General features: G+C 40.3%; 1 protein-coding gene across 7 annotated transcripts in view; it reads left to right on the top strand.

Annotated features, from left to right (window-relative positions):
• ppp6r3 (protein phosphatase 6, regulatory subunit 3) overlaps positions 1-26272 on the top strand; it is a 141618-nt gene that overhangs the window by 13062 nt on the left and 102284 nt on the right. For 6 of the 7 annotated variants that reach the window (XM_048545517.2, XM_048545515.2, XM_048545516.2 and 3 more), the window contains exons 2-3: positions 13354-13436; positions 21598-21830. In XM_048545517.2, coding sequence (XP_048401474.1) covers positions 21604-21830 — 227 coding nt within the window. In that variant the 5' untranslated portion in view covers positions 13354-13436; positions 21598-21603. The remainder of the gene's footprint in view (positions 1-13353; positions 13437-21597; positions 21831-26272) is intronic. The other variant, XM_048545512.2, reaches the window with a different exon arrangement.

Raw genomic sequence — 26272 nt, 5'->3', positions numbered from 1 at the left:
TATGCTTCTGTTTTATTAGTGGGAGGGGTGCGAGGAAATGAGGCACAGGTATTTTTCTTCCCTTGTCAGAAGATTTACATTTTATATATTTTCCTATCTTGTGGCAGTATTTAATTTGGGCTTCCAGATGTTGCTGAATTCTTGAAGTGATATTTAATACTTGGTTTTTCCCGTAGCACTGTACTGAAAACTAAGTTGATTTACTTGGTTAGTTGGGAGCATCAAGGGCAGGGCAGTACAGCCCAGTGGTTAACACTGCTGCTTGGCCGTGCCAGATACTTAGGTTTGATTCTGGCCTTGGGTGACTGTCTTTGTTTTTTTGTTCTTTATTCATACATGGGATGAAGGCAACACTGACCAAACAACATTTACTGTCCCCCATCCCTAATTGCCCAGCAGGCAGTTCAGAGTCAACCACATTGCTGTCGGCCTGGAGTCACATGTAGGCCAGACCAGGTAAGGATGGCAGTTTCCTTCCCGAAAGGACATTGGTGAACCAGATGGATTTTTCCAACAGTTGACAATGAATTCATGGTCATTTTTAGATTGTTAATTTCAGATACTTATTGAATTCACATTCCACCATCTACCATTGTGGGATTTGAACCTGGATCCCCAGAACATTGTCTGGGTCTCTGGATTAATGGTCCAGCAATAATGCCACTAGGTTTGTGTGGAGTTTGCATGTTCTCCCTGCATCTGTGTGGGTTTCCAAAGGGTGCTCTGGTTTTCTTCCACAGCCCAAAGATGTCCAGGTTAGGTGGATTGACCATGGTAAATTTCCCCATAGTGTGCAGGCATGGTGGGTTAGTCATGGTCAATGCAGGATTACAGGGATAGGTTGGGTGGCTGGATCTCGGAGGGTTGGTGCAGACATGATGAATCAAATGGCTTCTTTCAGCACTGTAGGAATTCATTGGAAATCAAATGTCACTTTATTCTATATTAAATGCTATCATTTGCAAGATTTCTGTTAATTAATTCAGCCAAATGACTCTCTCGTTCCAAAATATTACATATATGGAGAGGGAAAATAAGATTTAAATAGAATGAAGAACAATGCGGCTCTGAATCAGGCCCTTTTGGCCCTCCAGGCCTGCGCTGACATGTTTTGCCCTTCTATACTAAAACTGTCTTCACTTACATTATCCGTATCCCTCAATTTCCTTCCTATTCATGTATTCATCCAGGTGCTTCTTGAATGCTGCTATTGTGTCTGCTTCCACCACTACCTCTGGCAATGTGTTCCAGGCACTCTCCATCCTTTCTATGAAAGACTTGTCTCGCAGATCTTTTTTAAATTTCCTCCCTCGCACCTTGAACCTGTGTCCCCGAGCAGTTGACCCCTCCACTCTGGGGGAAAAAGTCTTATACTTTCCACTCTATCCATGCCATTCACTAGCTTCTATTAGATTGCCGCCTCAACCTCTTGTGTTCTGATGAAAACAAACCCAGTCTATCGAACCTTTTTTCATAGCTAAAATCACCCATACCAGTCAACATCCTGGGAAACGTTTTCTGTACCCTCTCCAAAGCATCCACATCCTTCTGGTAGTGTTGTGACCAGAACTGTACACAATATCCCAAGTGTGGCCTAGCTGAAGTTCTATAAAGCTGTAGCATAACTTGTCTATCCTTATACTTAATGCCCTTTCCAATGAAGGCAAGCAGGCTGTGGGCCTTTTTTACTACCTTATCCAGCTGCACGGCCACCTTCAGTGGCCTGTGGACCTGCACACCCAGATCCCTTGGCATATCAATACTCCTAAGGGCTCTGCCCTTATCTTCCACCTGTACTTGACCCACCAAAACTCATCACATTACATTTGTCTGGATGAAACTCCATCTGCTATTTTTCTACCTATGCCTTGAACTGGTCTAAATCCTGCTGTATCCTCTGACAGTCTCTCACTATTTGCAACTCCACCAATCTTTGTATCGTCTGCAAATTTGTTAATTAGACCAGCAACATTTTCCTCCACGACATTTACGTAGACCATAAACTGCAGAGTTCCACCACTGATGCCTGTGGAACGCCGCTAGTCACAGTCCTCCATTCTGAAAAGCATCCTTGCAACAATAACCCTCTGTTTCCTAAGACTAAGCCACTTCTGTATCCATCATCCCTGTTCACTTTGATACCATGTGACTTTACCTTTTGTACGAGTCTGCCATGAGGGAACTTGTCGGAGACTTTACTGAAGTCCATGTAGACAATATCAGCTGCTTTTCCGTCATCAATCACCTTTGTCACCACCTCAAATAAGCTTGAACAAGTCAGTGAGGCATGACCTCCCCTGCACAAAACCATGCTATCTATCATTAATAAGTCCATTTGCTTCTAAATGTGTATCGATCTTGTCTTGAGAAGCATTTCCAATAACTTGCCTACTACCAGTGTGAGACTTGCAGGTCTGTAACCTCTAGGATAATCTATGCTACCCTTCTTAAATAGTGGGGCACATTGACTATTCTCCAGTCCTCACCTGTGGCCAAAGAGGATCCAAAGATATCTATCAAATAGAACTGTGTATTTATAAACAAAACAACGAAAATAATCCTTTGAGTCTTTTGCATAATATTAGATGGCGGCCCCCTTGTTCTGTAGTTCTGTTTTACTGCCAACCTTAATGTTTCTCTTCCTAAATAATGTTTCTGGAAGTTAACCACTTAGTTAAATTTTACAGTTGAGTAAAACTTCGTTTTTGAAAGAAGTCCTTCCATATTCCTAATTTGCTGTCCTCCAGTTCAAGGCAATTTTAAAGGAAATGAAAGAACATTTTCAACCAAGATGACTTTGGTTTAACAAGTTAGTTCCTAGCTACATGGATATGACAAGTTAGCATTTTTAGTAATTGAGCAGTAGACATTGATTTCATTTGGTGTATTTATTGTCATCTGTATTTTGCCTTTGTGATTGCAATTTTGATGTTCATAACACTATTTACTAAAATGCAAAGCAGTAAGAACAAGTGCCTCGATCAGTGAGTCATTTACTGCTTTGGCTAATGAATGGTAGAGCTTTTAAATATTCACAAAATACATTTACGTGTGTAAATATGTAAGCTGTATCTTAAATGCATTAGTATGTATGACAAGCTACTAAGTACGGGTTATTATTTTAGTGACTTCTGTTGGATATTGTTGAACAATAAAACAAAATGATATCAACTAGGTAGTTGTAAACCGTTGTATTTACATTTTATGACTTCTTAAAATACATCAAACTCCTCAGGATTAGAATATTTTACTATTAGTTCTGGAGTTAAGCTCCTGACTCTCTCTTTGTCAAATTCCTTTTGCAAAAATGCTATTGTCAGTGAGTTTGAAGAAATCAACTTTATTCTTACCACCCCATACTCCTAATTGTGCAAGGAAATTCTGCTGCTTGCTTTGTTTTAATCCATCTGTAATACAAAATATTGACATTGTTGTTTACACTGAGTCCATTTATTTAGTTAAAACATGGATCTGGTGGATTTGCTGGACCAGCGTGTGGAAGGTTTATTGATTTGTTTTCAAATAAAAAGTAAAACTCTTTACCAGTAGCAGGGTTCTGTTTTTGTACAAGTCCATGCGTTTGGCTAATTGACCTTGATGCAGTTTGTGTGAAAAATCAGTCTTTTTCTACTTGTAGAATTTGATTTCTGGGAATCTGATAAACATAAGGGAAGAATGGAAAAATGAGTATTTTTAAACTGTTTTGTTGTTCTGTTTGTATAATAATCTCTCTCTTTTGAAGTTTGCTTGCAAATTCAGAAAAGGTGTACAATTTTCTTTGAGCATTGTTAAAGTAGATGCAGTTATTTTACAGCAGTGGGTCAAATATGACACCAAGGTAACACACAGATTGGTCTAATCTTAAACTCTTGTCATGAAGAAGGCTAGAGTTAGTAGCTAAGGAAACAGAGTTTGGAACAGTGAAAGAGTATGATACTCAGTCTTCTCAGTGTTTAAAATGCTGTTTAAAATCCATTTCTTTGTCTGTTTAGGTGATTATCATACTATGTCTCCTCATATGCCTGAGAGTCTTTTTTGTCTATAACACTCAAAAAGTGCCTTGCGAAGTTCTACTGTGTGCTATATCAGTGCAAGTTGTTATATTGACCATCCATACAGATTTGCAGGAGAACGGTATGGGGCAAAAATAGTTTTATGAGAACAAGTTACATGTACTTTATTTGTATTCTGTTGGCCCATGTTTTGCAGTTGGTGGTAAAGTGGCAGTTCTTGCTGTTGATTTGCAGAATGGTTACGGCACAGCAGGAGGCTTTTCAGCTCTGACTGTTGTGACATTTTGAAGGGGCAGTTCATCTTGTGCCACTTTCCAGCCTTCTCCCCATTGTGCAGGTCATTTGTTCTTTTCAGATGATGATAATAATCAAATTTTGTCTTGAGTACCTTAGTTGAACCTGCCTCCAATACACTCTCTGGGACAGTTCATTCCAAATTCTTGCTGCTTTTTGCATGAGGAAGTTTTCCCTCATGTTGACATTGCTTTTTTTTGGCTAATTATATTAAATCTATCCCTGATTCTGGATCTTTCCTGTGTAAACAGTTTATCCCTATCGACTTTGCCTCGACCTATCATTGTTTTTGAGTACTCATCAGATCTCATCTCAATCTTCTCCAAAGGAATGCAGTCCCGATTTCCCCAATCTATGTAATTGAAACTCCATCTCTGGGCCCATTCTCTCCCATATCCTTCCTAAACTGTGGTGCCCAGAACTGGATGTAGTATTCAGTTGAGGCTGAACCAGTGGTTTACACAGGTTTGTCATAGTGTCCTTGACTTTATATTGTATGCCTAATTGGTACCTGGGGTACAGTTTCTTTAAACTGTATACTGTCCACTTGTTCTGCTATCTTCAGTGACTTATGAACGTACACGCCAGCTCCCATTGCTTCTGGAACCTCTTTAGAATTGTAGGCCCTGTTCCATTGTTGTCTCTCCATGTTATTTCTCCCAAAATTAATCCTTTTGCACTGTTTTTGCATTAAATATTTTGCCACTTGGCTGCATTCCACCAACTTTTCTGTGCCTTTTTGAAGTTCTATGCTATCCATCTCTCAGTTCACAATGATTACAAGTTTTATATAGTTAGCCTAACACTGCTTACCTGGTACTCCACCATAAAGCCTTCCTTTACCCTAATTATTAACTGTTATGATTACTGCTTCTTAACTCTTGGCCAGTTTTGTATCTGTGTTGCTACTGTCCTTTTTATTCTGTGATCGCTAACCATGTTCTGACGTCTGTTGTGCAGCATTTTGCAAAATGTCTTTCCAATTTCATGTAGACTACATTAACAGCATTGCCCTCGTCAAACATCTGTTCCCTCCTCCAAAGAAAAATAATGCCAAGTTGGTTCAACGTAATTTGCCCCCAATACCTCTATGTTGGCTTTCCTTAATTAATAGCCACCTGGGCAAATATGGTTTAATGTTGTTCCAAATTATTTTTCCTGGAAATTTACCCACTACCGAGGATCAACTGACTGGCTTATAATTCCAGAACTTATCTTTATCTTGTTTTTGAACAACATTTGCTATTCTGTCCTACTCTAGTACCACGCTGAGTTGAGGAAAGCTGAAAAATAAGCTTTAGGAGTACAGGCAGTCTCTCTGATACTGCCTATCATTTTTAAACTCGAAGTGATTAAACAACCTCCTCTTTCACCATGACCTCCGTAGCATCTCCTTGCTTGATAAGTGCAGGTATGAAATATCCATTTATTGCTGTTGCTGTAGCACAGCAACAATGTGGAACTCCCCTTTTTGGTCCCTGATCAGCCCCACCCCTTTTACTGTACTTTTACTTTTTAAATGCTGAATGAAGACTCATCTAAATGCCTAAAGAAGAATAATTTTTATGTAAGCTACCAGTCTCCCTACATACACACACTCTATTTCTTTGCTTTTTCACTTCCCGTCTGGACTTTGTCTGCAGCACAGTTTTTAGCCATATTATAAGCCTGACGTTTGTTGTTAGCATACACTTTCTTTTTATCTTAATCTGTATCTCTTTTGTCATCCAGGGAATTATGGACTTTTGTTGTACTTTCCTCCTTTGTGGGACTGTAATCTGACTAACCAGTTTTGTCATCATCAGTTTTGATTTCATCTTATTTAGATCAGATCCATTCTTATCCCATTGGCATTCTCCTTGAATAATTCCTCTTTGTATTGTTTCTTGTCCCTCTCCATAGCCAAATCTAAACCATATGACTGTAACATAAAAAGAATTTTATACTGTGCTTGATCTACACTACATGCCCAAGAACCAGATCTTTATCAGTGCTTGTTTTCTCTTTGGATTGGAACCTCTAGGAATGCTTGCCTTTGTCTACCCTTTACGACTGTTCCAGTCCAAATTCAAATAATTAATGTCCCCATCATGATTACTCTGGGGCATCTTCTTTCCCCAGCACTGTGATGGTCTTCTCTCCAGCTTTTTTTCCGTTTATGCTTTCCTGTACATCATTGTTGCAGCCACACATTCATCTGCTGTATCCTTCTGTTTGTGTACTCAGTTGTACGTAGTACCAGGAATAATCCAGAGGATTTATGTTTGAGGTCCTGCTTGCTAATTTCTTACAAAAGTCCTTAAATTCTGGCTGCAGGATTACATTTCATCTTATGAAATGTACTCAAAAGATTAGGAACTGTCCTGCCATTTCTCAATCCATTTGATAATGTAGCTGATTACAACAAATAAATCTTACTATTTAAAAAGACTCACCAGCTACTTGCTTGCCTTCTGATGTCACTTAAATATAGGAATATCAACTGAATGTCTTATTTCACTTTATTTTCAAAATAGAACGGTTTAATTTCCTTTAATTTGGACAAAAGAAGCACAGCTACAAACTTACCAGTCAATCAACTCTGTCCTATCTATGAAGTCAGGAATAGATTTTTCCTCTCTTCCCCCTTTTTTAAACTATAGTGCAACCCGACTTGCTGTTGCTGCTGAGTCTTTCCCGTAGTAATGATTCCATGAAAGGTGACATCTAAGATCTAGTGATCTCTGTGGTGTAGATTTTGTCTTTGCTGTCTTTGCTGTCGTTCTGGTGTCAGCTGCAGCGTATCTCCAGCTTGAGCAACAATGCTGCATTCAAATCTATGGCTTTAATGTTTTAACCCGCCACTAGTGGTCCCCATTAGCAGCTATTCACTCTCCCAGGCTGACCATTACCGCTCCTTTGTCTGCCCAATTGTGGTGTTGTCTATTTCTGGGCTCCATCTCCTTCCCCCTCCCCAAACCCCACCTTCAGCATATACATCAACCTTTTACTAGCTATAATCGGTTCTGAAAAAGGGTCATTGGAACCAAAATGTTAATTCTGCTTTCTGTCCACAGGTCCTGGCAGATCCGAATTATTCCACCAATTCTGATTTCGTTTCTGATTTTCAGCATCCACAGTTCTTTGGCTTTAATCCTAATTTGACATTCCTCAAATTTAAAGTTTTAGCTTATCAGAGGCACAGATATTGCCAGCAGGAATTTAAAATGAATTATGTTGCTGCCATAAGTTTGGAGTGTGATGGAATTCATGCCACCTTTCTGGAACTGTGGTTCCAGTTTAAGAAGCTTGAGGGAAAACTGGTTTCCTGATCTATATCTGATCTGTCAACCAAACATTCACTCTGTCCACCACCAATACACTGTAACAGCAATGTGTACTGTCTATAAGATGCGCTGCAACAACACACTCAGGGTCCAACCACGTCACCTTCCAAACATACAACCTCTGCCTCCTTGAAGGACAAAAGCAGCAGATGCATGGGAACACCACTGCCTCCAAGCCATGCGCCATCTTGATGTGCAATTACATTCCAGTGTCTTCACTGTTATTGGGTTAGACACCTGAAACTCTTGCTTAACAACACTGTGGTGTGCCTGCGCTAGATGCACTGCAGCAGTTTAATAAGGCAGCTCACCACAACCTTCTCAAGTACTATTAGAGTGAGTAAGATCTTGCATCCCATGAATTTTTTTTTTAAAGTTGCATGACGTGAGCTTTAAGATGTAGGGAATGCTTGCCAAGATGGGTGCCTAGAGAAGGCCGACATGAACTGGAGTTGCCAGGTAGCTTCTGAGTTGCAAGTTGGGAATTAGTCCCATCGAATTTCACTGCTACCTGGGAAAGTAGCAACATGCATGTAAGTGAGAAACACTTAAGTGCTAATGAACTGTTAATGCAAACAAATGGGCCTCTCACTGCTCAGGTGCGAGTTTCTGTTCTAGCCTTTAAAACCTTACGCAGAACTTCAGACTTCATTTTCTTGTTATCGAGAATCTCTCTCGTTCTCCCGACTGTCTTGTCATTGTGAGACTGAGAAAATTCTGTCAATATGGTCTGATCTTAACTGGACAAGAGTGAATTGGGAATCTTATTCTTGAACTACGTTGTCATGTTACACAGTATCACTAAGAAGTTAGGATGTAAATTTTGATTTTCTCTTGAGCTGCATCTCTTCTGTTTCCATGTCCCTTTATTCTGACATTTTCCTCTGTCACATAGCGAACATAATAATGTTAACATAATTTCTGTTTTAACTACTTATTAGAGTGTATTTAACTTCACAATCACCCTTGTACTCAAAAACATTCTATTTTGATGCAAATCTTTTGCATTTGGTTTTATGTATGTGCCCGTTAGTTCTAAACCAATGTTTTAAATTTCATTCCACTTTAATTAGATTGTACATATTTGAAAGTGATTTCCAGTTAATCAAATATGAATATTGCTGATTTTTGCCAGTGTGAAATGTTGTAACTGCAATATTTGCTGCTATGTATAATTATTGTTATTTTACAGAAAAAGAAAAGTTACATATTCCTTAATTTGAGGCACTAACTACTTAATGAAGGACCACTTTCTCTCACTGACCTAAAATCATCGTTCAGTACTTTAAGTAGCTTTTTTGCATACATCAGTAAATAGCTGATGAGATCAGAAATAGCCTCCGAGTAGATTGATTGTATTAATAATAATGCATATACCATAGATATTCCACCACAAATGGGCATTTGAGCCCAACCAGCTTGAGTGTATTTATGTATTAAGCAGTGGTCACTTCCATAAAAGCATAATTTATAGCTCTTTTCAGCCTATCTTGACTGTGCCAGCCAAAAGACATGTACAGCCTGATCCCACTTTTCTGCACATGATTTGTGAACACAAATGCATATTTTTTTTGAATATATCTTTTTGTTCCCTTCATTTAAAAAAAAACTATTAATTTTGACTAGCATTTTAGTCACCAACTCTTATAGGCAATACCATGGCTTCATACTCTTGGAGATTTGAATATAAATTCTGGGTCAAGTAGACTGCCAGTTTTGCATGCACACACATTTGGCTTGAGTATGACAGCTGGGTCAGAACTGGAATATGTGTACATTTTAAGGATGGTTAATGTTTTTAAATTGAAAATTTCAGACCATATAATCCAATGTGCTAATAAGAAATTAAGCTTAAAGTACATGCTTAGGCCTATTGGGAAAAGGTTCACTGCAGTTAGCTGTACAATACTGCTCCTTGAGCTTTATAGCAGAAGTGAAGATTCAAAGGATAGAATATGGGTGCCACCAAAATAAAGCATGTATAAGGCACTGCAGTGTTTAAAATAAAGAGTGTATGGAACAGGAATTGAGAGAGGCACTGAATTCTGTTATTTTATGGTCATAGTAAGGAATGATGTGAAATAGGAAACTCTGATGAATATTTTTAAAAATGTAGGAAGTAAAAGCGCATAGATTGTTTTTGGCTTTTTCCTAAGCTCGAAGTGCAACAGAGTATGGAGAGTTAAGGCCTCAATAGTGGTGAAGAAATAACAAATGAAATATTGATGAGGAATAGGACTGTTGGTGATTTGATGGTAATCTTTGCAGACAAGTGCTTTATTCTTTGTGCCTAAATATTAATAGCGTGATATTGCTAGAGAGTAAAAGCAGCATTGATTTAATCTAAATTTGCAAATAAGATGGGTAAAACTTTTGTTCTAATTCAAACGTTTATGTTAGGTTTCCCCTGCTGAAAGTTTGTTGTTGGATTTTGGCTAGTAACTGATCTCAGTATTTTCTGCATCCCAAAGTTAAGCTTTAATCTTAACTCTCTTCTGTATGCATCAGTTTCATATTGCATTTTCTCCCTCTCCCCGCATAAGTACTCCTCCAATGGGTGCGGGGAACCTTGTGTTATGTGACCACTCGTTATCCATAAACTATCAGACCTTTCTTTGGAGGTAGGTGGGAGAAGAGCCTGGAGGTAACCATAGAGTTTGATTTTTTTTTCATCATTCATTTACTTTCTCACAGATCAATTAGAAGTTGACAATCTCACCTCAGTGGCTTCTCATAAATATACAATAGAATTAACATAGGGATACTTTTAAAGAAGGGAGTTCAGCCTCACTTACAATGTTGAAAAAGTATGAAAAAGACCTTCATGAGATTTAGGATTTACTAACATATGTAGTTTATTTCAGAGGGACAGATTTTGGGATGTGGGGATTAAATAGATTTTGTGTGGACTGAGGATTGTCATATTGTTTCAGCATTTCTTTGCTGTCTGAGAATAGAAACCAAGGCATTTTCAGGGCAATTTCCATGAATTTTTAAGCTTCTTGAGTTGTTCAGCAGTTAGCTTGCTCAAGACAAAATTTAATTGTTTTAATGTCACTGAATTCAGTGTTAGATCCACTTTGGTTATGAACATCTGAACATTTCATTAGACTTGCAAAAGGTTTATTGGTCTATCCAGTCTGTCTGATGTTGTTATGAGTTTGAGTGCTCCGGAATCCAGACCACCAGGAGTCCTGAAATCTCCTGGAAAAGGTTTAAAAAAAAATTTCCAGGCCAGCTCAGAGTGGTGGGGGAAAGAAACTGACAAATTGCTCTTCAGTCTATGTTGCTGGTTTATCTTGTACCGTATATTATACAATACCCTGCTCTTTATAAAATGTACCAGCCAATAGCAGATTCTGGTGTCCTGAAAGCATTCAATAAATCAGCATTTGTCGCTCGAGCCAGCAACCTGTTTGAGGTCCACTGCTGTCTGGAAAATCCACATTAGTTTACATTTAATATGGCTTCGCCTTGTATAACTATTATGTACAATCCTAATCCCACCTGTTCTGTTTAGTTGTGGTAATTTGGTTGAATTAAACGCTGTTCTGTTTTATTCAATGCTCTATAAATCTCCATTTGTTTCCAAGTTGACTCTGTTAAAGTTTCTCCTTTGACCTTGGTGGTAACTAAAGTGTCTTTAACTGAGTTTTTACTGTACATAGCACACATCAACCCAAAGACAGGATGTTTGACAAACATGAAGAAGGAGGGAGTGAAGAAAGCTTAGTCTGACAGAATGGAAAAGTCCAACAGATGTAATTTCTTATGAACAAGTACAGCTAAAGCTTGTTTAGCACTCCATGTTCCTAAGTAGAAAACAACCTATATTAAAATCATTTTGCTATAAGAAAATGTGTGATATGGGTAGGATACATCCTGACCTGTATTTTTACATTTTAAAATAGCCAGTAGGTTTTCACTTAACTCCCAAAAAATCCTCTTCTGCTATTGGCATTAAGTGTTTGTTTCTCTTCAGCTCTTACCTCCCCTACTTGCCATTCCTGTCTCAACCTTAGTTGTGAATGAGGGCTTGCGAGTGGATTCTCAAGAGAAAGGGGTCAAGGTGTGCTGTAAGTTAGAAGGTTCAGGAATGGTTGAAAAGGCAGTTTCTTCTTTTTTCAGAAGATGCTGAATGTGCTATACTGTAACTGCTAATATGAAAATGTTGACTGTATTGTTTGGGATTGTTCTGCTTTATTAGCTGCATAAAAGTGAAAATGTACCATTAGAGTACACTTGAAAGAGGGGAAGCCTGTAATGCAGTCTTTGGGGAGGTGGCAAAGAAGATAACTGAGATGCTGAACTTGTGTCGCATCAGATGCAAAAGACCAAATCGTTAACTTTTAGATTGGTAAGCAGTTGATCATCATTGTTTACAACGGATTTGGCAAAAGGAATTCGGCAGAGTCGTGCAGAGAATATGAAATTTGTTGAGAGTTTTATACAAATTGTAGTGTTCTGACATTTTATGTTGCAATTCATTAATATGCAACCAACTTACATAATAACTAGTCATCTCGCACAAGTTAGAGCTGAGTGTACTTTTGTTTTTGGAAATTTTTAAGTGTTGAGAATTATAAATTGGTGAAGACTGTGGGAGAACGGTGAACGAAAACAGTTCCATAACATGGTTTAGTATGACCATGTGAGATTGATAATTCACAGTGATGCCCTTTATACTGCTTGACCTGTTCAGTGCTTTTCTGTATTTTTTTGTATTTTGTTTGACCATTCCACTATTTTGATTTTCAAAGATAAGTGGCTGTTGCACTGGTTAAATATCCATCTATTTTAACAATGTGATGCACCTAAAGCTTTTCTACAAACTTGAAGAAACATATGATGTTACTTAACAAAAATAAGCCCTTTAAGCATATCAGATCTGTTTCTTGTATTCCAACTGTACGTCTTCTCCTGAATTTCAAAGCAATACCTACTTGTTATTTTCTTTCTTATACTAGTCGCTCTGTGTTATTGAAAAGGATTACTCATTTGTAAACAGTTTTGTGTTTATTGAGGTCATCAAATCTTGGGTTTGCTTATATTCCATGCATGTGACAGGGAGAGCTCTCAACCAAGGATAGGGAATTCCTGTAAATACACCATACTTTATTTCTGCTCATGGGAAACGATACCTTTTGAGAATTCTGGACTTAGAACATGAACTCTCATGTTCATTTCACATGATTTTATGTAGGTTCTAACTGGTTGCTGTTGCTGTATTTTGTGGCACTTTTATCTAGTATGCAGTTCTAATGAATGAAACTGATAATTTAGCTTAACGGCAAAAATAGATAAGCATTGACAGCAAAGTGTTTAAAAAAACTCAGGTGCAGAACGGGCTGTAAAATATGACAGTGAATTTGTAATTCTTAGGAGTTCAGCTTTGAGAAGCTGTGATACATTTTTTGTGTAAGTGGCATTAGCCTGCTAGTTGTTTTAAGATCAGATTTGTATAGCGACTATTTGGGTGTGACTGTTGTCCAAGTTGTGAAATTTAATGAAAACATAACATTTCTGTTACTGAATTTGGTAGAATACAAATGAATTTTTGAATGTCCCCATCAAAGATGGGAAAACAAGGTAGGAAAATGTTTTGATTTCTTTGAATGTTCTCCAGTCCACTCCCAAGTTTTTAATTATAGAGAATTAGTCTTTTGTATTGTTAGAGCTAATTACTTGCTCAGACACTGACCTTTTAATTTTGGTTGCAGTGTATATTTTAGATAAATCTTATGGATTCGTCTCTCCTTAATCTTGCTGGAACTTCCATTGTGTAGCTGTGTTTCCAAAACAGGTGAGTTATCCTGCAATGCCTTCAGATGTCATACAGCAGTAACCTGTAAGTTGAAAAGAAAATGACTTGTGCTTTTGTTGAGAAGATTACCTTGCTTGAAAATACCAGTGTTGCTTTCAACTTCCAAAACCATCAAAATTAAAGTATCTGATTTGTTATTAATGCTATTTTTCTAGGTTTCTATTTCACTTTTAGATATATTGCCTGTCATTTTAATTGAACATTTCTCTTGGAACATGTTTTGGAGATTTTTGGTATAAGAACTAAATTACTTCTAATTTTTTTCTATTCTTAAAACTGGACTTTTCAGAACAATGCCACACTCTTTGACAATTTACAAGAGAGATAAAAATACAAATACTGGAAACACTAAGCAAGTCAGGTAGTATCCGTGGAGCTAGAAACTAAGTTAATGTTTCAGGTGGATCACTTTTCATCTGAACTAGCAAATGTTAGAGATATTTCACAAGTGTGCTGATTTGTTCGTGCACCACTCCCTCGATGCGGGCCCTGTGACAGTGAACCGTCTCACAGGACAGAATCTCAGTTCATTAATCCCCACAAAATGGACCTCTCAACGTCTGCCATATCCTTTGTAGCGATTTTCGCAGCAGCTGCACTCCTTCAGTGCAGTCCCTCTGATACTCCATTAAAATTGACCTTCCAGTTGTGGAAGTGGAGTCATTAGTGACATTTAAGCGACTGCTGGACATGCACATGGACAGCAGTGAATTGAGGGGAATGTAGGTTAGGTTATTTTATTTTTGGATTAGGAATATTCCAGGGCACAACATTGTGGGCCAAAGTGCCTGTACTGTGCTGTACTTTTCTATGTTCTATGTTCTATGTTCTATAACATGGACGCACGGAATGTTGGAGGGTGAGAAGCAGGACAGGTTAATTACAAAAGGGATGCTGATGCACATTTAAAAGAGAAGGTAATGGGACAAGTGAAACAGTAAAAGATGGCTTTAGAAGAGTATGAATGCAAAAAGTAGAGTTGCTGGAAGTGTTTTTCCTGAGCACTTGAACTTGCACACCTTTCAAGGAAATTTCCCATATGGGATGTAATAGAATCTTTGAGAACTTGTGTTTTACATTTTCTTATGAGCTGTTGGTGTCTTTGGCTGGCAGGCATTTATTTCCCATTCGAGTTGCATATGGGAAGGTGGCGGTGAGCTGCTTTCTTGAACCTCTGCAGTGCATATCCTGTAGTTTGACCCACAGTGCCTTAGGGAAGGAATTTCACATTAAAGTTTTGGCAAAGATCTGTAGCTCAGGTTGTGGGTAAGATTGCTGGCTTGTTCTCGTTCACTCATTTTGTCACCACGCTAGGTGACATCGTCATTGGAGCCTCTGATGAAGCAATCTTTTTCTACTCTGCTTGGAATTTATACTGTCTGGTCTGTTACGGTGAGTAGTGTCATTTCCGGTTTTGATCTGTATGGGTTTGTATGTGGGGTCCAATTCTGTGTGCTTGTATAGGTGGAGAACTATGCCTTTAGGAATTCCTGTGCAAGTCCATGTTTGGCTTGGGCTACTATGGTTACCTTGTCCCAGTGAAACTGATGGCCTTCATTGACTGAGTGTACCGATATTAAGGAGAACTTGTCGTTCTGTTTTCCTGCTAGTTGGTGATTACCTTTTCTATTGGCTAATTTCCTTCCAGTCTGTCTGATGTAATGTTTGCAATGGTACCATGCAATGACTGTCACAAGCATTACATCGGATAGACAAGATGGAAACTAGCCATCAGAAAAGCAGAGTAGAATAACATTGCGTCATCAGAGGCTCCATTGATGAAGTTACCTAGCATAGTGACGAAATGTCTGAACGAGAACAAACTAGCTTGTCGAGCTAGTCAACAACTTCAACAAATTCCAGAATTCTGACCCAGCAACTGTGAAGGTACGGCAATATATTTCCAAATCGGGATGGTGAGTGGCTTGGAGGAGAACTTGAAGATTGTGGTGTTCTCAGGTACCTCCTGCCCTTGTCCTTACAGATGAAAGTGATCATGGGTTTGGAAGGTTCTGCCTAAGGTCTTTGAATTTCAGCAATGCGTCTTGTATGTGGAATGCACTGTTGCTACTGAGACTCAGTTTTGGATGGATTGGATGCATGTGGATTTAGTGCTAGTTAAGCGGTCTGCTTTGTGATGTATGACATCAAGTTTCGGGAGTGTTTTTTGGAGCTTCACCCATTCAGGCAAGTGGGGAGTATTCCATCACATTCCTGACTTGTGCCTTTATAGATGATGGACAGGCTTTGGGGAGTCAGGAGATGAGTTTCTTTCCACAGTATTCCTAGCATCTGACCTGCAGTCGTAAGCCCTGAATTTATGTCGTAAGTCCATTTGAGTTTCAGGTCAATTGTAACCAGCAGGATGTTGACAATGGAGCATTCAGTGATGGTTAGACCATTGAATGTCAAGGGGTTGTGGTTAGATTGTCTCTTATTTGAGATAGTGATTGCCTAGCATTTGTGCGGCACAAATGTTACATGTTACTTGCCACTTGTCAGCTCAAGCCTGGATATTGTCCAGATCTTGTTGAATTTCAACGTGGACTGTTTCAGTATCTGAGGAATCATGAATGATGCTGAACATTGTGCAATCATCCATGAACATCCCCATTTCTGATTTTATGACGGAGCGATATGTCATTGATGAAGCAGCTGAAGATGGTTGGACCGAGAACATTACCCTGAGGAACTCTTGCAGAGATGTCGTGGAGCTGAGATAACTGATCTCCAACAATCACACCCATCTTTCTATGTGTCAAGTATGACTCCCAAACAGCGGAGAGTTTGTACCCTTTTATACCCATTGATTTCAGTTTTGCTCGGGCTTCTTGATGCCACACTGTCTCAAATCATTTGATGTCAAGGGCTGTCAATCTTTGATTTTCTTGTTATGTGTACCAAAATGCAGTGAAAAGCTTTGTTTATGAGAGGTATGGGGATATCACAGCAAGCAAAGGATGTACAGATCAAAAAGACTTAGAGGAATACAGGTTACATTGCAAGTTACGTTATTTGAGGTTAGAGTCCATTCAACAGTCTGCTAACGGCCAGAAAGAAGCTTTTCCTGAACTTGCTCAGTGTGATCAGGCTTCTGTATCTTCTGCCTGACGGAAGAGGTTGTAGGAGGTCATTACCAGGGGGCGATGAGTCTTTGATGATGTTGTCTGCCTTAGTGCGGCAGTGAACCATGTAACTTGAGTCCATGAATGGAAGGCTGGCTTCCGTGATGGTCTGGGCTGTGCACTCAACCTTCTGTAGTTTCTTGTGGTCCTGGGCAGAGCAGTTGCCACACCAGGCCGATATGCACCCAGACATTATGCTTTCAATGGTGCATCTGTAGAAGTTGGTGAGGCATTTTACGGACATTCCAAATTTCCTGTGCCACCTGAGGAAGAAGAGGCGTTATTGTGACTTCTTGGCTGTCGCATCTGTGTGGGAAGTCTGTCAGTATCGTCACTCAGAGGAACTTGATGCTGTTCACTTTGTCAGCCTGAATTCAGTTGATGTAAATTGGGTGTTCTCCTCCTCCCTTCTTTCTGAAGTCGATCAGTTCTTTAGTTCCACTGAAGCCTCACCCCTGGAGTTCAGCTTTTTTATCCATGTTTGAAGCAAGGCAAAGTGAGGTCAGGAACTGAGTGGCTCTGGAAGTACCCCAACTGGGTCTAAGTGAGTAGGTACTGCTTGATAGTACTGTTGATGACATCTTCTATCACTTTGTTGATGATCGAGAGTAGACTGATGGAGCAGTAATTGGCGGAACTGGATTTGTCCTGCTTTTTGTACACAGGACATACCGGAGCAATTTACCATATTGTTGGATAGATCCCAGTGTGTAACTCTATTGGAATAGCGTGGGTTCAGTACTATTACCAGAATGTTGTTGGTCCATAACCTTGGCACTCTCCCTGTGCTTCCGGTTGTTTCTTGATATCACGTGGAGTGGATTGACATGGCTGAAGACTAGTATCTGTGATGCAGGGGGACCAGTGGAGGAGTTCAAGATGGATCATACTCTGCTACTTCTCTAAGGTTTTAGAGTAATTTGTAGCTCGGGTTGTGGATGTTGTATTGGTTGGCTCGCTGAGCTGATTCGTTGTTTCACAGATGTTTCATTACCATGCTGGGTAACATCGTCAGTGCAGCCTCCTGTGAAGTGCCACTGTGTTTTCCCACCTATTATTTAAACTCAGGTTTGTTGAGCTGGATTACCTCATTTCCGGTTTTCCTTCGCAGTGGAGTGTATATGGGGTTGAGCTCTATGTGTTTGTTGATGGCTTTCTTCATGGAGTGCCATGCTTCTTGGCATTCCTGTGCTGGTCTCTGAAGCACGGGAATTCCAAGATGCGTGGTACTCCACGAAGAAAGACATCAACAAACACATAGAGTGTGACCCCATATATGCTCCACTTGCAAAGGAAAATCGGAAGTGAGGTAATCCAGCTCAATGGACTCCAGAGTTTAAATAACAGGCGGGGAAGCACAACAGTGCTTCATTAGAGGCTGCACTGATGATGCTTCCCAGCATGAAATCATCTACGAAGCAACAAACCGGCTCGGCGAGCCAGCTTGCTACTTCTGGCTGAAGGTTGCTACAAATGCCTCAATCTTGCCTTTTGTGCTGATGTTCTGGACTCTTCCATCACTGAGCATGGAGATATTTGTAGAACTGCCCCGTCCAGTGAGTTGTCCACCACAGTTGGATGTGGCAGGACTGCAGAGCTGGGTTCTGCTGCATTAGTTGTGGAATCACTTCGCTCTGTCCTTCACTTGCTGCATAGGCTTGCAGGTAGTCTCCTGTTTGGTAGCTTCTCGAGGTTGACACCTCAGTTTTAGCAATGACCGGTGCCGCTCCTGCATGGCCTCCTGTACATTCCATTGAGCAAGAGTTGATGGTAATGGCTAGGTGGAGGTTGGGTCATGAAGTTCCAGATTGTGCTGGAGTACAATTCTGTTGCTGTTGATGGCTCTCAGCACCTCCTGGATGCCCAGTCTTCAAATATTAGATGTATTTGAATTCTGTCCCGTTTAGCATGAGAGTACCACACAACAGGATAGTGGGTATTCCCAATGTGAAGATGCGACTTTGTCTCTACGAGGACTGCGTGGTGATCACTCTTACAGATACTGCCATGGACATTTGCATCTGTGGCTGACAGATTGTTAGCGGTGAGGTCAAGTAAATTTTTCCCTTATTTCATTCTCTCATCAACTGCCACAGACCCAGTACAGCATCTATGTCCTCTAAGATCTGACCAGCTTTTCTACACCTTTGCCACCCTCAGTGATTCTTCCAAGTGTTGCTGAACATGGAGGAGTACTGATTCATTAGCCGAGAGAAGACAGTACATAATAATCAGCATGCCCATGTTTAACCTTAAGCCATGAGGCATCATGGGATTTGGAGTCAATGTTGACTGTAAGCCAGCACTCATTCATGGGATATAACTGTTGCTGGCTCAGCCTGCATTTATTGTCCATTCCAAATTGTTTTTGAGGTGATAATAATTAGCTGCCTCCTTCAACATTTGCAGTCTAGATGATGTAGCTACACTGTCAGTGCTGTCAGGGAGGGAGTACCAGGAATTTGAACAAAGGAGAGTGAAGGAACAGTCACATTGGTCCACATTGAGCAAGCGATAAACTAGGGGAGTTTGCAGGTGCACGTGTTCCCGTTTATATGCATTTGCCCTTTTAGGTGAGTAGAGCTTGTCCTAGACGTAGATTGCGGTGAGTGTTATTGGAGTTATACTCATCCACACAAATGGAGAGCCTTCATTCACATGCTTGACTTGTGCCTTGCAGTTGGTAAACAGACTAAGTAATCAGGAAGTTACTTGCTGTAGTAAAGGTTTTAGTTTTTTTTCATCAATCTGATCAGCGATGTTATTACACACCTCTGGAAGAGGTAGGACTTGAGCACAGGCCTCCTGGCTCAGAAGTATATAGCCATTTGCTGTATCCTTCAGGATGAGAAGGGTATTAAAGTCCTGCTTGTTTGTTTTGGAAGCCTTTGAAATTCTTCCAAGATTAAGTGAGTTGTGATAGTGCTGTCTCTAAAGAATTGAACCGTCGCAAAAGCTGCCAACTGTATTCATTACCTCCCCGAAATGTTTGGAGCTGCTACCATATTAAAGAAAGGTATTCTTATTTGTAATTCATTGAAGTACCATTTATTGAAGCAGAATATGTCTTCTAAATAAAGGTAAGGATACTGATACTGATTATGGATAAATCGTGTAAGGCACAAATGTTATGGTTAAAATAGTCTGTACTAATATAAACTAAAAATGGCTGTTACGTACTTTTTAAAGTTCTTTTATGGGGCATGTGTCACTGGCAAGGCCAGAATTTGTTAATCACTCCAAATCCTGGTTATTTTCTCAAAGTACAGTCTGCCTCAATAAAATCTGAGACTGTATATCTGAAGTCTTTGGAGAGTCTGGTCAGACAGTGAGAAAGAGAAGGAGATTCTAAAAACCAGTATTTAATTTTCTTTGGTACAATGGTAAATTATTTTACAAAATGCTGTTCAAACCCTTAGACCATCTTACATGCTTCAAAGGCATTGTACGTGTTTGAAGTATTTTAAATGCAAAGATTGCAGCCAGGTTCAAAGGCCTGATGAAAGTGAAAGGAGAAACAATTGGCATTAGGTATTTGTTTACTAAGTGCTGAAAGTTAAGTTAAAGTTGTCGTCGATACTACTCAAATACAGTAAACCATAAAGTGTTTAAAGGGAAGCACAGTCTTGTGCAGTGTCAAACGACCACGTTGCTGAGGCAAAGAAAAACATGTGCTGAAGCCTGCCAGCCAAAATAAAATGGTAGTGGTTCCCTGTTTGATCCCTAGGCACTCTTAATTTACCTGGCTGTCTGTGAGCATATTAAAGGCTCATTTCATATGACTGGCCAAATGCTGAGCTCAAAATTGAGAAGGAGAGTAAGCTGCCCTACCGTAACACAAAAAGAATAGGTATAAAACTTGCAGCCTAATAATCTAAAGTAAGTGGACAACTCTTGTTTTAAAAATTCCTACACCGGCTGCTAAAATTGAAGAAAACTGAAGCTGAAACTGCAGTTGGATATTAAGGCTTCAAAGAGCAATACAGAATTATTCGCTATCAAACTATGGATAGGTGAACTGGACTCATTTTTAGTGAGACTAAATAAGTCCTTCTCAACATCTTTGCCTGCAATTCAGCACTGTTTTCTCTCCTTTTTCTCTATCTAGTTTGCACTCGTACAAATCTTCATAATACCTTCTTATATTGGTAACTGGCCACAGAGCAATTTTGAATATTTTCCCATTTGTTTTCCTTTTTAAACCAACATTGCTGCAATTTCCCTCGCATTCAAATTATTCATCAGAATATAGATGCTTTCCATATTTTCACCATGAAGTGTATGTTTTAGGCTTGTTTACATCACGAGTACATTAATCTTGTAAAATATGAACACTGACCATTCTACCCCCCATACACATATAGGTCAGTGTTAAAATGCAGCAAACTTATTAACTGACACCTATGGGCCCAGGAGTGTGCTGGTTAATCAAGAAGTCCTCATAATCAGTGTAAAAATTCACACTACGTAATAGAAACATATTGCAGGATATATACATAATTATTCTACTTTATTTACAGCATAAATCACTTAAATAATAGCGCAACTTCGCATCAAATAAAACATGTTGGCATAAAGCCTTCTCACTCGCACTCTGAACTGACTACTTGGAGATTGTAATAATATAGTATATTTCCAGTATTTCATGTACATAATTTTTTTTTCCGGTTTAGAGAGAGAGCCAATTCAGAAGGTGCTGGTTAAAATAAAGTTTGCTGTACTTCCATTACGTTGTAATCTTTTGGCTCCCTATTCACCTTGTATTCCTTATCTGAGATTTTATTTTCCAGTCTTCTTATTAGTTTTGGGGTTTCAAGTGACACTCTGTATATATTGGTGATTAAATTTTGATTCCTTGTCCATATGACCTTGTCGTACACTAAGGCGATACATTTGCTTGCTGAGATACCAGAGAACCGCACCCTGTTTCCTGATGTAAACAGCATGGAAGTTTTTCCCCTCCCTTGTTGAACTAAATCTTCATTCTGAGTGACCTTGTTTATCTTCCAAATTAGTGCATCATGTTTTGGAAGTTCGATCTTCACACGTCATCCCATATAGATACACTCCTAGAGAAGGAAGATGTGACTCTGACTGAACTAATGGATGAGGAAGATGTTTTGCAGGAATGTAAAGCTCAGAACCGCAAACTCCTGGACTTTCTGGTCCGAACACAGAGTATGGAAGATCTAGTCACGTACATCACTCAAGAGCCACCAGATGACATGGATGAGAAGATGAAATACAAGTAAGAAAATATTATTATTGAAAGTGAACTCTTGGGGGTTGGTCGCTCAGTTGGCTGGTTTGCAGTGCAGAGTGATGCCAACAGTGTACGTTCAATTCCTGCCCTGACTAAGGTTACCATGAAGGACTGTCCTTCCCAACTCTACTCACCTGAGGCATGATGACCCTCAGGTTAAACCACCACCAGTTATCTCTGTAATGAAAGAGCAGCTAAGTGACTTGGTAGTACTTTGGTGACTTTACAATATTTTTAGCTACACTGAGTGAAGCTCAATAAATGACATTTTAGTGTGGAGGTGAGAAGTAACTATTGTTAATTAATTCTTGTTAAAGATGGGTCAGTGTTAGATTATTAACTATTTGCTTTAGAAAAGGAAATTCATGACACTAAAGCATTGCTAAAAGATGTATTTTGGAAAACTAATGATGACACGATGAATCTGATAGCTTTCAAGGGATGTTCCTTATTCTTGACTTCTGTCTTTAGTCATGAATTTTCATTTATTCTTTCTTATTGATTTTTGCATAAATTTGACAATAATCAATTTCAGGAGCTCTTGAACTTTTTCCCACCTGGACTCCAGGGGTGGAACAGAAGATCAGGTGGCATTACCTAGCTGCTAGCCGTTGGCTGGTATCTAAAATTGTACACGTACAAACATTTTTACTCGTCAGCTGGTGTTAAAATTATTCATGAATTAGGGTAGTGTTGGCAGTTTTATTGTCACAGGAATCTGAATAAAGCTGAACACTGTAGAAGTGTCAGTAAATTACTACACTCTGGAGCTTTTAAGATGCCTGAATGGAGCACCAGACTGTGGTTGTGTTGAGGACATTGCTGAAAGCATATTCTTAAGTGTGATGTTCTTTTGACACAGTTTCACCATGTCTGTCTCTCTTTCATTCTGGATTTTTTTGATGCCTGTCCCCAGGAACTGAAATCACCATGTGCGTGTGCAAATGGCCTTTTGATGACCGTCTTTGCATTCATGTTGAGCTCTCTGCTTTTGTTTACCTATAGTGCCTAAAGCACAAATTTTCATTAATACTCTGCTTCATATCCTTTTATTTATTTCAGAAATATTGTTCCACTGCTTCTTTTCCATATGATCCTTGTTAAATAAGGAGCAGTTTTGACTAGAATTCCCGCAGAGCTTCCATTCTCTGCTTTTAATACTGTCATTGCATCTTTTGTGTTCACCTGAATGAATTGACAGGGTCCTTGTTTAAATGCCTGATCCAAAAATGGGCATCTCAGAAAGGAGAGCAGTCTTCTACTAGTGACCTGTCAGCCTAGATAATGGATATTTTCCAATCAGCCTATTCAGAGATATTATGACATGCCTTTGGAACAGGTATGATTTGAACCTCGGCTTTTTTGTTTGGAGTAGGGACAGTACTACTGCACAATAAGACCAGTGCAGCCTAGAATTATGTACTGGACTGAGACTCGAACCCACAACTTCTGGCAGAAAGAGTGATACCATTGAATGAAGCTCAAAGCTAAATGAATAGTTTCTAAACAACATTACTGCTGAGAACTTCTAACAATTTCAACTTTAACTCCTCTTTCACTTACTGCTGGTCAAAGGTGTGGCCATGGGTGCCTGCATGAGAGCCAGTGATGCCTGTCTCTTTGTAGAGTATGTGAGACATTGCTTGTTCCAGTCCTCTTTGGGCCCCTCTGTGCAACTGTTTCTCCAGCATATTGATATCATCATCAGTGCTGCTTTTCTTTCCCATCCAGAATTGAAAACTTTATTACTTTTCTTTCCAAAATTCCATTCTGCTCTTGCCTTCACCTGCTCCGCGTCTGGCTCCTCGCTTCCCTTCTGCAATTTCTCTGTTTCTGTTTCTGCGGATAGATGGGCCACCGATAGCTATTACAAACCCATCGACTGTCAGAGTTACCGAGACAATACATCCTCATACCCTGCTTCCTGTAAAAACTCCATCCCATTCTCCCAGTCTCTCCATCTCTGTCACATCTATTCTGATAATGCCACCTTCCATAGGGGGCCTCAGAGGTCCACTTGTTTCCTCGACCAAAGATTCCCTGCTACTCTGGTTGACTGACCATCTCCCGCACCTGTTTTCTTCCCGGCCACAACAATTATAGGGTCTCCCTGATCCTCATCACCCCACTAGCCTCTGCATACAAAGGATTGTAAGCTTCCATTTCCATCATGTACAGTGGGTTTCCATGACACGTTCCCCTCCCATCCTTTCTCAGCATTCTGCAGGGACCTCACGGACATCCTGGCCCACTACTCCATTCTCAACTTCCCTATGCCTCCATGGCACCTTCCCATGCAGCCACCGAAAGTTTATCACTTGACTGTTTACCACCACCACCACCACCACCTCCTCCTCCCTCCTAACTATCCAAGACCCATGGCACACCTTCCAGGTGAAGCAGCGATTTACCTGCAGTTCATTCAATCTCGTCTACTGTTGAATGTGGTCTCCTCTACATTTGGGAGGCGAAATATAGACTGGGTGACTGCTTTGCCGATCACCTACATTCTGTCCATAAAAATGACTTAACTTCCAGTTGCCTGCCAGTTCAACACATCACCATGTTTCCCGGCCAACATTTCTGTTGCAGCCTGCTGTAGTCTTCCAGAAAACTTCAACAGAAGCTGGATGAACAGTATTTCATTTTCTGTTTGAGGACCCTGCAGTATCTAGGGGCCCAACAACTAGTTCAATAACTTTAGAGCCTGATTCTGTCCTTCCACATTCTGTTAACCCACCTCCACAACTGGTCCTGTCATGATATGGGCTGCTTTCAGCACAGCCAACCCACTCTTCCCCACTGTCAGGCTTATTATTACATTACATGGGTTGCTTTCAGCACAGCCTACAGCCTTGGGCGGCACGGTGGCTCAGTGGTTAGCACTCTGCCTCACAGTACCAACGACCCAAGTTTGATTCCAGCCTTAGGTGACTGTGTGCAGTTTGCATGTTCTCCCTGCAACTGAGAGTTTCGGAGGAAGGGTCACCGGACCCAAAACGTGAACTCTGTTTTCTCCTCCACAGATGCTGCCAGACTTGCTGAGCTTTTCCAGCAACTTTGTTTTTGTTTCTGTGTTGGTTTCCTCTGGCTGCTCCAGTCTCCTCCCACAGTACAAAGATGTGCAGACTAATAAGGATTGGCCATGTTAAATTGCCCATAGCGTCCAGGAATGTGCAGGCTAGGTAGGTGAGCTATGGGAAATGCAGGGTTACAGGGATAAGGTAGAAGTGGAGAACTGGGTAGGATGCTGTTTTGGAGGGTCATTGTGGACTTGGTGTGTTTCCACACTGTAGGAGTTCTGTAATTCTCTCTTATTTTCAGCTCTGTCTATCTTTTATTCAACTTCTCTTCTGTTAATAATCACCTCCTGTCACCAATGTTGTGAAAGGGGAATGGTCTCATTGCTGTGAATGCTCCAAGTAGTTCCTTATCACCTGTCCTTCGAGGAAGAATTTGCAAAAAGGCACACCTTTGACCACGAGTCCTTCAGGAATAGGTCAGCACAAAGCATCCTCACGACCCTGAGTGAAAAGGACAGGGTGGATCCAGCTGGGTTGTTCCCTGAGCAAACTGTTGAAATCAATTGGCAGAATGCCTCATCACCAGAACTTTGCAAGCTAGTGGTGAGAAGGGCATTACCTGTGAGATCCTTCATGTATGCCTGTCCGACAGTAAGCTGGCATTGAAGGGGGGTACAGGTGTGGGTGTGTCTGTTGGTGTTTTCAGGGTTGTGGGTATAGAGACAGTCACACACCTCCTTCTGGAATGTGCCTTTGCAAAGGAAGTCTGGAGAAAGATGCAGTGGTTCTTGTTGAGATTCGTCCCACGCAGCTTTGTGATGCCAGAGTCTGCTTTCTGATCTGTTCCCCAAGACCTGCACTGGGACAAATATCAACTGTGCTGGAGGATGGTCTGCTCGGTGAAGAGCGCTCTTTGGTCTGTCCAAAACTTATTGGTCGTGCAGAGCAAGGGGTTCACCCTGATCCAGTGTTGCAGATTGGCACTTTCCAAGGACTATATGCTGAGGGATGCAGGCAAGGTGGGGAAAGACCACTGTCTGACGTCTTTCTGCTGAATTTAAATAGAGGTCCGTTCAATTATCGGACCCTTCCGGTGCCTCAAACGTGACTAAATGTAGTCTTGGAAAAAGTAACAAATTCTTTGATTTTTTACCCACGTAGAATCAAACTCCAATGTTTGTTTCTTCATGCTACTCTATTATATGAATATATTTTTGGAATGAAGTATATTTTCGAAATAAAGAAAATCAATACTTGTCTCTTTTGCCTAGCCCTTTCATTATCTATCTATGTCTGTCTCTGTGAGCCTCTCTTTACCCCCCACCGTGTATGTGCGTCTCTCTCCCTCTCGCTCGCGCTCTCTCTCTCTCTCTTTCTTTCTTTCCCATCTCCTTTTTGTCTGTG

Source organism: Stegostoma tigrinum, chromosome 17 (genome assembly GCF_030684315.1).
Source record: "Stegostoma tigrinum isolate sSteTig4 chromosome 17, sSteTig4.hap1, whole genome shotgun sequence".
Classification (NCBI taxonomy): Eukaryota; Metazoa; Chordata; class Chondrichthyes; order Orectolobiformes; family Stegostomatidae; genus Stegostoma; species Stegostoma tigrinum.
Note: the sequence above shows the minus strand (reverse complement) of the source record. Positions and strands in the feature narration are given on the sequence as shown.